Source organism: Cyclopterus lumpus, chromosome 11 (genome assembly GCF_009769545.1).
Source record: "Cyclopterus lumpus isolate fCycLum1 chromosome 11, fCycLum1.pri, whole genome shotgun sequence".
NCBI lineage: Eukaryota > Metazoa > Chordata > Actinopteri > Perciformes > Cyclopteridae > Cyclopterus > Cyclopterus lumpus.
Genome location: NC_046976.1, coordinates 12198063 through 12210541, shown reverse-complemented (window position 1 = coordinate 12210541; position 12479 = coordinate 12198063). Strand labels below are relative to the sequence as shown.

Genomic DNA, 12479 nt, shown 5'->3' with positions numbered 1-12479 from the left:
TTATTCAACAAATAAGCCTTGAAGGAACAACAGATTGTTTTACTTTATACCAGTCATAAGAGGAGCACATATGTATAACATCCACAGTACTAATATGGGCTGGATCAATGAATCCATGCATAATATATCTGGGTGAACCCAATAGTTAGGTTTCTTTCCTTCTCACCGTCACACCTTGTGGTGTCACATCAGCTGAGAAGTGTCAGTAGTAACGCACAGAGTGTTTGAGCTCCAGTTGCCCACCAATGCCTAGTGAAGCAATTTATAGGAAGCTTCAATAAGGATTAGCCAGTTACAGAGGCAATGCTGCGGTGTGTGATAGCAAAGACTAGAAACTTTCCTCAAGGAACAAACAGGCTTTGACATAGGACTAGCGTAGCGGCTAACAGTACCTTGCAAATGCATGTACGAGGAATGCACCCACCAAACTTTTTCCTGTCTCAATAGCGATTCCTGAGCTTTGGGTATCGTTCGATACCGAGTACCGATCCCATACCAGTGTTTAATTAATAGGCTGTATCCTCACTGTGTGGAAGTGACTGGGATCAATCTTCTTTGTGTAAGGCAACATCAGACTTGACCTAAATATTGCTTTCCTAACACCTAAATAAATACATATATATATATTTATTGAATTGTTATTTATCATAAGAATAATTACGGTAGTCAAAACGTAAAGACGAATTCAAATTCCAGTGTGTAATGTATAAAGTTTTTAAACATCGAATTTAATTGAAAGGATATGCCTCATTGTCACCGATATTAGAGTGAGTATCGGCATAATATCTGATATAAGTGTTGGTGCAGTACATACTGCAGGATGTTCATTTTTCACCGCACATAAGTAGCCACTGCTAGGCTGTTGTTCAATATAATGACAATTGTTGGACAAGACAAGAGGCCCACACTCTCTTCCCAAATGAAGCTTGGCTGCTCCTCTGAGTTTGAAGATGCAGTTGCACAAAGATCGATGAACAGTGAAACAGGCTGTCAAAGTAAAAGAATCACAAAATCTCTTCTCTGTCAATTATGTATGGCACTAAAGTGACTGGTAGTTTTACCGGACAACATCATGCTTAGCAGTGAAACATTTATATTTTAAAGGTAAAATGCTGCATATTTATATTGAACACAAGAGTAGAAATATGTTTCTAAGAAATAAAAAGGTTTCTAATATTGGAGGGCCTGATACATTACACAATAGTACGAAACAAAATAATCATAGAAAATGACTACATGGCTACATTATTACATGCAGCTCTACTATTACGTTTATTATTTGCTTTTACAACCCAAGGAGTCAATTTGGGTTCAGGAGTCAGTCTGTTTAACAGCTGATATGAATGTGTTAGTGTTATAATAATTATGCCCTTTCTGCAGCACGGCCCTACACCATTAATACAAGTGTGTTATGGCTGCTGTAAACCGCTTAATGACCCACAGTGATTATGTGCCAATTAATAAGCTTCATTAACATGTGTGGTGATGCCCCTCAACAAGTTGCTGTGTTAATTAGCCACTTAGGGAGTGTAACTGACTGGTGGCAAGGAACAACTTGACTGAATCTTCTAGTTATGCTCTGTACAACGCTCCACATAAGGAAAGACAATACAATGTATACAATGGACCAACAAAAAAAGAGCAAAACTATGTTCATGTGAAACTATGAATGCTTTTCCAGCCCTTTGACAGACCAAGCAACATGCACTTCACACTAATACAACTAATTTAACCATTTAGCAGGCACCAATTCAAAGTATATGTTTTACAGTTTCCACTTACCCCGTTAGATGCCAGCACATCCTCCGTCTCCTCTTCTTTTTGTTCAGCATGCATCTCAAAGGGGTTTCCCTCCTGAAGGTACTGCTGAAACAGAGAAAGCTCCCCCTGAGCCGGGCCAGTCGAGGACCCGGCCTGTCTGCTCGGGGAAATGGACGGAGAACGACACTGGCCCATGAACTTAAACTCCTGGATTGGAGAAGAAGGGACAGAGAGGGACAATAAACGTGTTTGGTAGCGTAGATGGACATCCCCTGTATCAATCATATTATCATACAAAAAGTATAACATTTAGCTAATCAGCAGGAAACAGTGGAGTATAGGAAATACACCGTTGTCATCTATGAACAGCAGATCGTGTCAGGTTTAACGTGCATGAAATATCGTGGTCAAAAGACAAAACAAAGACAAGTTGTCGGCTTGCAGGGCAACACGCTTGTTTTTGCATGATCTTTCTGCTTGTTCCCTTCTAAAGTCATTAGACTCCAACAATTTGCTCTCCTGAGGATGTAGACGGTTTATAATATGATGATAAGTATCAAAACTTCTTGTAAAATGAATTAATTGGGAAATACTCAAAAATAGTATGTAGCGTTTGAGAAGAACTTAATATATAAGAACAGCTGCATGTGTTTCAAAGATGAAGTGAGGAGGCGTCTGCATTTTCACACACACACACGCACTCAACAGCCACCACTTGGGTACGCTTATACTCGACCCGTCTGAAGTCAACAACTACAGACCTGTCTCTCTTCTTCCTTTTCTTTCCAAAACTCTCGAGCGAGCTATCTTTAACCAAGTCTCCTCCTTTCTCCACAGTAACAACATACTTGACCCTCACAAGTCTGGATTCAAGGCTGACCACTCAACAGAGACTGCCCTCCTTGCTGTCTCTGAGCAGCTTCACACTGCTAAAGCAGCCTCTCTGTGATCTGTACTTGTCCTTCTAGACCTTCCTGCGGCATGTTTCAGTGAACCACCAGATCCTTATTTCCTCCCTCCAGGACCTTGGTATCTCAGGCAATGCGCTCTCCCTTTTCTCATCCTTCACTCCGCTTGGCATCTACCAATCGACCTGCGAGTAAATCACTCAACAAAATCAAGACTGTCCTGGCTCCTCAGTGGTGGAATGAGCTCCCCACTGACATCAGGACAGCAGAAAGTCTCTACATCTTCCGCCGGAAACTAAAAACACATCTTTTTTTTCGCTTATGGTATTTTTCACTTATGGTATTTTTGTAGTTTGACTTTCTTGAAGAAATGTTACTTTCTTGATTCTTGTTATTCTGAGTTTGTACTTATGTATGAATGCACATATTGCTTTGGATAAAAGCGTCAGCTCAATGATATACAGACATGAAGGGAAAAACAAGATTGAAAAAGATGAATTTGAATCATTTCCTTTTATCTTTTGGACATTTCTTTGTTCCCATTTGTGCTTCTAGGTGAAGTGCTCTGAACATGTTGTAAGCTCAATTATCTTTTCTGTGAGTTGGTTATAGAATATATCCATGAGATACTGGATATCGATAAGTGATCTACATTAGCCTCTGAGATTCAAGGGTTTATTTTATAACCGATGCTGATAAGTGTAGGAAACAAAATGTTCCAACACCAACAGGGACTACAGCCATTTTATCTTCATCTGTGATATAAATCGTGCAGTGAACCTATTTCACATCATTATGCAGATTTTACAGCAAGGGGTGTGTGCGATGAGTGACAGTGGAAGATAAATGAATGCTACCGTGCTTCACTTTTGCTCCTCAGTGATGTGATTCTTACTCACATGGAGCTGGGCGATGTTAAAGTTAGACTTCACTGGGCAAAGTTCCCACGTCTCATTTTCCAGAAACATCCTCAGCTCTTCCAGTCGTGCCCTGTGGGGACGAGAGAAAAAGAAAAAGGTACACGGATAGATTAAGGCAAGAAGAAGTAGTTGAAAAGAAGAAGTCAACACGTGTCCATCACTGACTGTGTTCAGGTCTGTTTACATATGTTCTAATGGTCCAGATTAAGTGTGCTGACATCAAAAAGCCTGCAAAGGTCACTAATGCACAGTGAAAAGGAAGAGTGTGTGTGTGTGTGTCTCATATTTCCAACTGTTATCAAAGCTTAAGAAAGCCACCCTGATGGTAGGTCAATATCAAGTCTTGCTGTGTGAAATGTCAGCGCAGTGTTGACTACAAACACTACAGAGGCCTGTGTTATTTGTCTTAAAGATGTTTGAGAAGTGAAAGAATAAGGAGCGGTGGCATGAGACAGGGTAGCCTTATGACACAGAAATAAAGAAGGGATATCAATTGCATTTTAAGTCAGTCCATTTTGCATATGCTGGGAATCTTATCCTGCAGTCATATTCCTCTAATTGGAATACAATGAGATTAAAAGGACATTAGAACATTTCAATCAATCAGAGAAAATGAGTTGGAAAAATAAAAGCAGAAACTACCAATGGCTGAGCTCTTAGATATTTATCATGTCTGAACCCTGACAATGTCATTCTGTCCTCTGCACCCGAAGGCCAACAATACATCCACCCCGATGACTGAATGTGTTACTGCAGGCGGCTGGCAGATGAATACAGGCATCAGCCAGTCAAAGTTCACTGATGGGTAATCTCTTTGGGAATGACACCCGGCTGGAAAATGAATCAAACCTAATATAAAGATGATGCATGCTGGAAGTCTGCTGGCCACTAGTGCAGATGTGTGAGTATGTGTGCTGGTGGACACATTGGAGGGGTTGATAATATGCCATCATAATGCTGTCTGGTGTTCACCAAATCGGCTTCTTCTTTTTCTCTCCGTGAATCTGTCACCTCTAACGCTCCTCTTTTCACTTCCAGTTCACACTCTATCCCATCATGCCTCTGTTTTTCCCTCCTTTGCCAATTTGTGTCAACGGAATTAAGCTTATTAGCAACCAGATAGTCAAGAATCTTTTTAATGATTCTTGATGGCTTATGACAACACTGATCAATGCAAATCACATCTGATGATGTGTCACTGTCTGCTTGAAACCAATAAATATTCATGTTGCTGGCAGGGGGTTACATAATCAACAGATAAATGTGCTTCCAGCTCAGTGAGTGTTACCGTGTAATTACACATCTACTCCGAAGAGGGTTGCGCTAGCACGGTTGTGATTGTATGTAAAAGTTTCTGCCAAGCAACCTGCTGTCAACCATCGTCTCCACGGCTTTCTCGCAAACATATCGGTGGACTGGACGTCAGATCCATGCAAGAACAGAAGGTATCTCCAATTTTCACACAATCCAGGTAATGATCCAGATGCAACAAAGACATCTTACCTGTGATAGTTTTTAAAGTAGTTGACACTCTGGCGCTTGATAGACTCCTGAAGGACCTCTGACTTGCTGCCGCAGAACTCCTCACCCACCTGCATCAGCCTGGAAGAGATGGTTAAAAGATGAGAAAATACGTAATATTAGTACATAAATAAAGTATTAATTTTAAGGGTGTATTGCACAACATTTATACATTTAACTCTGTGTCTTTATAGTATGTGCTTCTGCATAAACAATCTTTAAAATGTGTGTGGTTTTGTTCGCAATCAAAAACAAATGGGCTCAAAAACAGCCCATTAGCATGAAAGCCTCTGGAGGAAGACCACTGTGTGTGTTTGATTGACAGCTGAGCCAGCGGGGGCATACAGACACGATGTAAACAGACTTGCTCTGGTAACTGTAACCTGCCAGTAAAGGGACAGACAATGTGTCTGAATCTGAAGTAAGCGATCAAAAATGAATTTATTTTGAAATGTTACGGTAGCTGAATAGACAAACAGCTGTTTCAGATGATCTCATCTACAGTTTGTACACAGATAACAACTTCCAAGCACAGGCTTCACTCCCACATACAGTAACGACCTGAGCAGAGCGCAGGTGGACCACAGAGGTCGAAGGTGTGTACACTTCCTTTTTCTTACACTGGAAAAAATACACTGGAGTATTACATTATCATAACCAGAGTTAATATAATCAAAGTGTGGCGTTTCAATGGTTTTGGATTTAGTGCCATTATAATTTCAATGTGCATGTTTTGATGAGCATGTAAACAAAGGCAAAGATAATTTTCGTATTGGACAAAAGGCTTGTGTGTTTACATGATCTTAGTGAGAGAGTGACAAAAAAAGTGAAAAAAGAAAGTATATCAACATGAAAAAAATACATTTTTTAAAAAGACAAGACAAGAGAGGGACAGCAACAGCAAGATAATGAAGCCGATTTAGTGGAAACAAGGATGAGCTGACTGCTCTGGTCTTACGACGTACCTGCTGATGACATCAAGCACCACAATGAAATCATCGTACTTGAAGTTAGACATGTCAGTCCCCAAGATGTAGGCCTTCACTTTCAACTGGACATCCTGAGGAGAGAAATGAGACACGTGGTTTGAACAGAAATCAGAGAAAATAAATAAATAATGAACTGAAAAGAGAAGCTAGGAGCGGAGAGGGTGGAAGAGACATGAACGACTAACATGAGGAAGAGGGAAGAAGCGTCATGCTGAGAGAGAGAGAGAGAGAGAGAGAGAGAGAGAGAGAGAGAGAGAGAGAGAGAGAGAGAGAGAGAGAGAGAGAGAGAGCGAGAGAGCACTATTCGTTCCAACCTGCCAAATCCGGGTCAGTCCATGCTCCAGCTTCTTCTTCACGTAGCTGCGGTCCACCACCGACTCATCCGACTCTGCCGCCGCGGCGCCATCTAGAGTTGTTCAAACAAAGACCACAGGCCGACTGAAAACTGATAACGAGACTGAGAAAATTGCATCCATTGCATTTAGCTATTTTTCAACAGTGTCGTTTGAGCGAGACTCAGAGAATTTCATTTACTCATTTCAATGCACATCTGCACAATGATACCAGAGCAGACTGGATCAGAAACCATACAAAAGTCCAAAAGGACTATTTTTAACGTTGATGAAGAAGCAAATGGAAAACATCCTTTTAATAATGATGAAATGTGATTCATCAGGTGTATTCAAATATTATAATACAGGGAAATGGACGTAGTTGATCCGCAGATCTGAAATGTGTGACTATTGCCCTTCATTGTTAGTATGGCCATGTAAACAGTGAGCTTGAAGGTTGACTGAAAACCGAGACGTTTTTTGTGGATGTCAGCCAGCGTTTGACAGGAGCGTAGGTCACAGAGTCCCTTAAGAGTGCAAAGACTGACAATATGACACATACAGGATGACACTTCAATAAGGTGCTGAGGACAGGCAGTCAGAAAATTAAACCAAAATCTCCATTGAACGTGGTTCCTCCTCTATCAGTTTGCTGTCCTCTATTTTGTTGGCTGTGTTTTTTTTTCTTCTTCCCACCTCCATCCTACCTCTCTCTGTAGAAAGGAAGGTCTCCCTACCCACAGCAGCAGCCTGATTGTTACTGAATAACATGTGCAGTGCAGTATATAATGACATATGACAAGTCCAAAAGCATATGTATAACAGTTTCTAAGCAGGATAGTTTTTTCTGGTTAAAAGCATTCTCTTAAAGTACTTGACAAGAGTGTATATTTACAGGCAAACAATCCAATCCAGACAGTGAATTGCCTATCATTAATCATTGAACCAGACAATGGTTAGACACATTAGTAAGAAGAAAACAAGACAGGCATGAATCATGGGTCTTCTTTTTCTTACTCTTTGTTACTCAGCAGCGAGAAGGTTGAAAGACCGAAAGCCTTAAACATACAAACGCATCATTTAAATCAGCTCGACTCAAAAATCTCCGAGCTGTTGTCGAAAAAGAACAACTGTACAGGGAACCTGCTCGGTGAGGTATTTGTTTTCTGAGCAAGACGATAAATATCTCTTGGCAGTTTGCCTGGTTTTATAATGAATAAAGTACATGCTGCTTATGTCACATTTTTAGAGCAACATTTTTTACTCACTAGTAAATTGGCATGTCGAATGTATACTTTATGAACCTGAGAAAAGGTGGCAGCAAGGGTGTTCTCATAATGACATACCAAAAAACACATCCATTAAAAAAAAAGTACAAACATGAATATTATTACACCCATATACTGTGTATATCTAATTATAAAAATATAATAACGGAGAGAAAGGGCAGGAAGATTTGAAGGAAGCCTTCAAAACCTGGATGCCGTAAATTAAAGGGGAAAAAAAACACGATTAAAAAGGATCTCAAAAGGTTAAAAAGCATAAAAAACCTAAACCACAAGACAGAAGTGAGATCAGTGAGCCTGGATTATTCAAAGCTCCTCAGAAACCTCAAAGTCTGTGAAGGTATTACTTTATATAGATAGAGAAAGAAAAAAAAGAGCAGAGCTTCATTTGCCAAAATGAGGTGTTTAAAAATGAATTCAAACTGTAAATGAATTTAAACTGTAAAAATAATTGGCAACTGCTTATTTAATGCATGCATTTTTAAAATATGCATTTTTCAATCAGCCAATCAAATAGCGAGATGATAGATAAGCCTTGTGAAAGGGAATGTGGTGTGTGTCCTCTACCCTGTGAGGGGGATCGTATCTAATGAAGGATGTAGAGGACTGTCACTAACCATTCAGGACATCTTTGTGTCCTCATCCATTCGCCAAATGAATTATGTACAGTATGGGAAAGGGATATGAGCTATCTTTCGATACACAGTAGGAAGCTACCAGATAATTTGACAGGTCTAATACCAAAGTATTTGGCAAGGCAAATACTCAAACAGTGGTGAGGTGAAAAAAAGTGCTATAAACCAAGTCAATTTTTGTTTTAACTGGTAAGAAATTCAACTTCTTGTGGAGCTTACTACTAAACCATAACGCATGTATTGCCTTGACAACTGAAGCTGAGGCTGATGTTTTCACATCTGGCTGAAGGCAGGAAGGATAGAAGCTGAGACATAAGTCAGACTTTTCTTGTTGATCCAGACATACGCTTTGGGTTTGGACAGATGTGTTCAGTTGTCATGCTGTTCTTAATGGGCTGGAACTTGAGTGAAGCTTTACCGAGTTTCCAGTGGAAAGTCTGTATACTGTTATTGTTACAAAATGTACAAAAATAAGGAGTTACTTGCTATTTATTTTCTTAAATGATAAAACTAGAGTTTTGGGATCTGAATATCGGAAGGTCAAGAATGTCAATGAGACGACATAAAACTAAACAAACTGAAACAGCTAGACATGAAAGTCCTGTTTGTATTATCTTAAAAAACAGAGCACACTCAAAGTCATGCTGGACACATTTCCATAAGAAAAATATGCATCACACATGCTTCATCACCTGTGCAAATATTTATCCTTGAAATCATACAGCTGGTCCACATTAATTTTGCAATGTAAATCCGACAATGTATACATATCATTTGTATTCAAGTAATTAGGACAGATTGTAAACCCAATTCATATTTAATAATGCTCTAAACATGTATACATACTGCACAACTGTATAACTAAAACATATCTTAGTATTATTGGAGAAAGGTGGTGTTTTATCAATAACAGTGTGATCAAACGCATATATGACCGCACTGACTCATTCAATGACCTCTACACTGAAAGGGAGCTTAATAAATGCTGAAAAATAGTACGCCTCTTGAGACCCGCACCACTTCACTGCACACATTTAATACTCTTTTCATATGCCAATCATTCCTTTCTGCAAGCTAAAAAGCTGATAAACCCACCGTAAGTCGATTTCCCACAGCCATGAAAGAGTGGGACTCCCGGGCCAAGCTGACCCCCAGTCACACCACGTCTTTAAAAACTCAATCTGCAAGTTACTTTTATTTAGCTTAGAGTTTATGTTTTGTGAGGCAATGTAAAAGAAAACTCACGGTTGTACACCTACCTATAAGTGTACATCCATGTCTGTCCAAAATGTCATAAATGTACCCTATTATACATTTGTGTGAAATTGTTAGAATTATCATATGAATTAATGAGTTATGGCAAGGTGACGGTGACCTTTGACCTCCGAAATCGGTTCAACCTTGAATCCAAATGGACGTTTGTGCCAGATTGGAAGAAATTCCCTCAAAGTGTCGCTGAGATATCACGTTCATGACAATAGAACGGACAGACAACCCAAAAACATAATGTTTCTGGCCACAGCATTCGCCGGGCTAAGACATAAAAAGGAAGGAGAGTTTGAGGCACCAAATATTAGTATTTTGCAAGACAAGAGGTTTACAAGTCATGGTGTGTGAGAGGTTGTTATTGTATCTTATATGTCCTCATCTGTGTGCTTCTACAAGTAGCTGTGCACCTCTTTGCTGTATTTGGCTGGTCAGAACAAATAGAGCAGTGTTGCTAAATATAAGGTCATAGGGTTAACAGGGCATCGTCTCATACCTGTAGTGGGTGTGGTCTCGTGTTGGTCGTGCTCCTCGTGCCACTGCATGGTGCGGTGGTAGCTAAGCATCACCTCCCACAATGCCTTGCATAGATCTGACAGGCAGGGAATGTAGCTGTCCACGGTGATGTGCTGCCAACAGAGAAGTGATGACAACAACGTCACTGATGCTCTTTTACACAGTATATGGATTTAATGTTGCATTACTCTAGTTTTGTGTCATAAATGTAGTGTAGTAACCTAGAAGAAAACATTATTGGAGCGATGAAACACAGTTCTGGACAACTTTAAAATTAATTCCACAATTCAAAAAGGAGACTGAAACCAAAAAAATAAGCTGATCAACTGTCCTCTTAAATCTAAATAAAGCCGGCTTGTACTCAACATTCAAGGAAACTGTGTTGGAAAACATCCTTTTTCTGCGTCACTCCAAACCCTTTCATCTTATGTAAAAGCTCATTAATGTAAGGACACATTTAAATGATGTTATGCACTTTGAGTTCAAAATTACCATGTACAGATGATTCCCAAATGTCTGTCACAGAGAGTACTGTAGAGCTATAACACGTCTATGCAGGTGGATAATCAACCACCGTCTTAGCGCTGATGTCCGTATGCCCTGAAGTGAGTCTTTGCTTTCAGTAGATGGCAACTTTATTATTTCTGCACACTATGAGACAGTGTTGAGCAGTACATTGGAGTATTAAGCATTCAAGATATGTTATTGTCTTATGCAGAGTTAACAGAGAGTTACTCCGTACAATAAAATAAAAAGTACTTTGCTCGGTCCTCCTTCCACACATTATTACAAATTATTAAAATGTAAGGCAAAAATATAATTTTAATTAAGAATACAAAAATAGGTACATTCTAGTAGTATAAGAAAGTATATTTAAAAAATATTATAAATGTAAGAACAGAAAATGTGAGGTTGCGGTGGTTGAAATCACCGACTGCAGCAAACACAGCGTCCGGGTGTCCAGTCTCTTGTTTACTAAGTATGACGTCACAAATGAAAATATTATATTATGGATAATTCTGCCAATAAACGGACTTATCTAATGATGTATATTAAGAAAATGCTATGTCGTTTTTATAGAAGAAAAATGATCTACACCTACATACTCATGCAATGACCCCAACTCCATTGAATGCTTTAAAATAGCACAAGAGGTGCTGAATCCAAAACAGCAAACTTGTATGATTGAAAATAGGGTCTAACAACTTATTCATGAAATCCTCTCTTACATGCATAGAAATTATAAAAAATTGATCAGATAATAAAATCATAAAAACTACCACCATAACCAGCCAGCAGTGACACATTTGACACGTCATCCAACCTGCATGTGCATGTTCTATTTGACGTGACTTCCCACAGCATAACCGAGAGCTGCCTATTAAAAATACTCTTGTCCATTTGTCTATTAATACGATCCTGAACATATGCAGCCCATTCAGATGGCAATGTTATCCGTTTTGAGACTTGGGGGTTTTGGTAAGATTTTCAGTGTTTTCCATGACTGGTAAATTGGTCAACTGGGAGGCCAAAACTGCCTGGAAAGATGTGTGTGTTAAAAGTGCAGCTGGCACACTAGTAGCCACTGACACAGTTCAGGGCTCTACTGAACAACTCGCCAACAGAGTCCTGTCAACATGACCAGACGCAATTAATCACTGCCAGATCAAACTGCTGTCGACAGCAGCCGCACTTTACTTTGTTGAAGTGGTTGCGGACCTCTGCTTCCTTTCACAAAAGCATTGTTAATGTAAACGACACAAAACTCACACTCTGATCATCGATTTTTAATAAAGACCTTAACTGTGTACAAACTAACACAAGTAAAGTCCCACTCCATCTTCTGGCTTTCGTCTCTGGCATGTCAGAGTCCCTGAGTGACAAAACCACCGCTTGCCAGGAAAACCTCTCAACAGAACAGTTCAGCGAGACAGCTCAGTTACTTTCAACACTGCAAGAAATCAAGTAACGACCACCATCTCAAATGTTGATGACAGGCCTGTTGCCCCAGACAGCTAAATTACAGAACAGCCTCCACCGCTGTCAAGCACAGATGTTAGAGATGGTGTGGAAATGCTTTTAATTTAAATGGAACAACACTAAAGATGAATAGGTCGGCAAAGAACCCTCCAATGATTACTATCAAATATGCATCTACCAATGTAATAAATCCTCATTTAATTTGATTTAACTGCACTAAAACCTAAGACGTTTTAATACCTTTGCAACAGTGGACATTAATCACTGTTTTCTTACTGAGAATGTATTCGTAACAACAATGAACCTCATCACCAAACTGCGTACAGTGGAACTAAGACTTGTTTAATACAAGCTTTAAAATAAGA

The 12479-nt window shown here is 39.5% G+C and overlaps 1 protein-coding gene across 1 annotated transcript in view; it reads right to left on the bottom strand.

The window, feature by feature from the left end:
• vps50 (VPS50 EARP/GARPII complex subunit) overlaps window positions 1-12479 on the bottom strand; it is an 81743-nt gene that overhangs the window by 33965 nt on the left and 35299 nt on the right. The window contains 6 exon segments of the mRNA XM_034544669.1: window positions 1783-1968; window positions 3569-3659; window positions 5093-5191; window positions 6076-6170; window positions 6414-6505; window positions 10115-10247. Coding sequence (XP_034400560.1) covers window positions 1783-1968; window positions 3569-3659; window positions 5093-5191; window positions 6076-6170; window positions 6414-6505; window positions 10115-10247 — 696 coding nt within the window.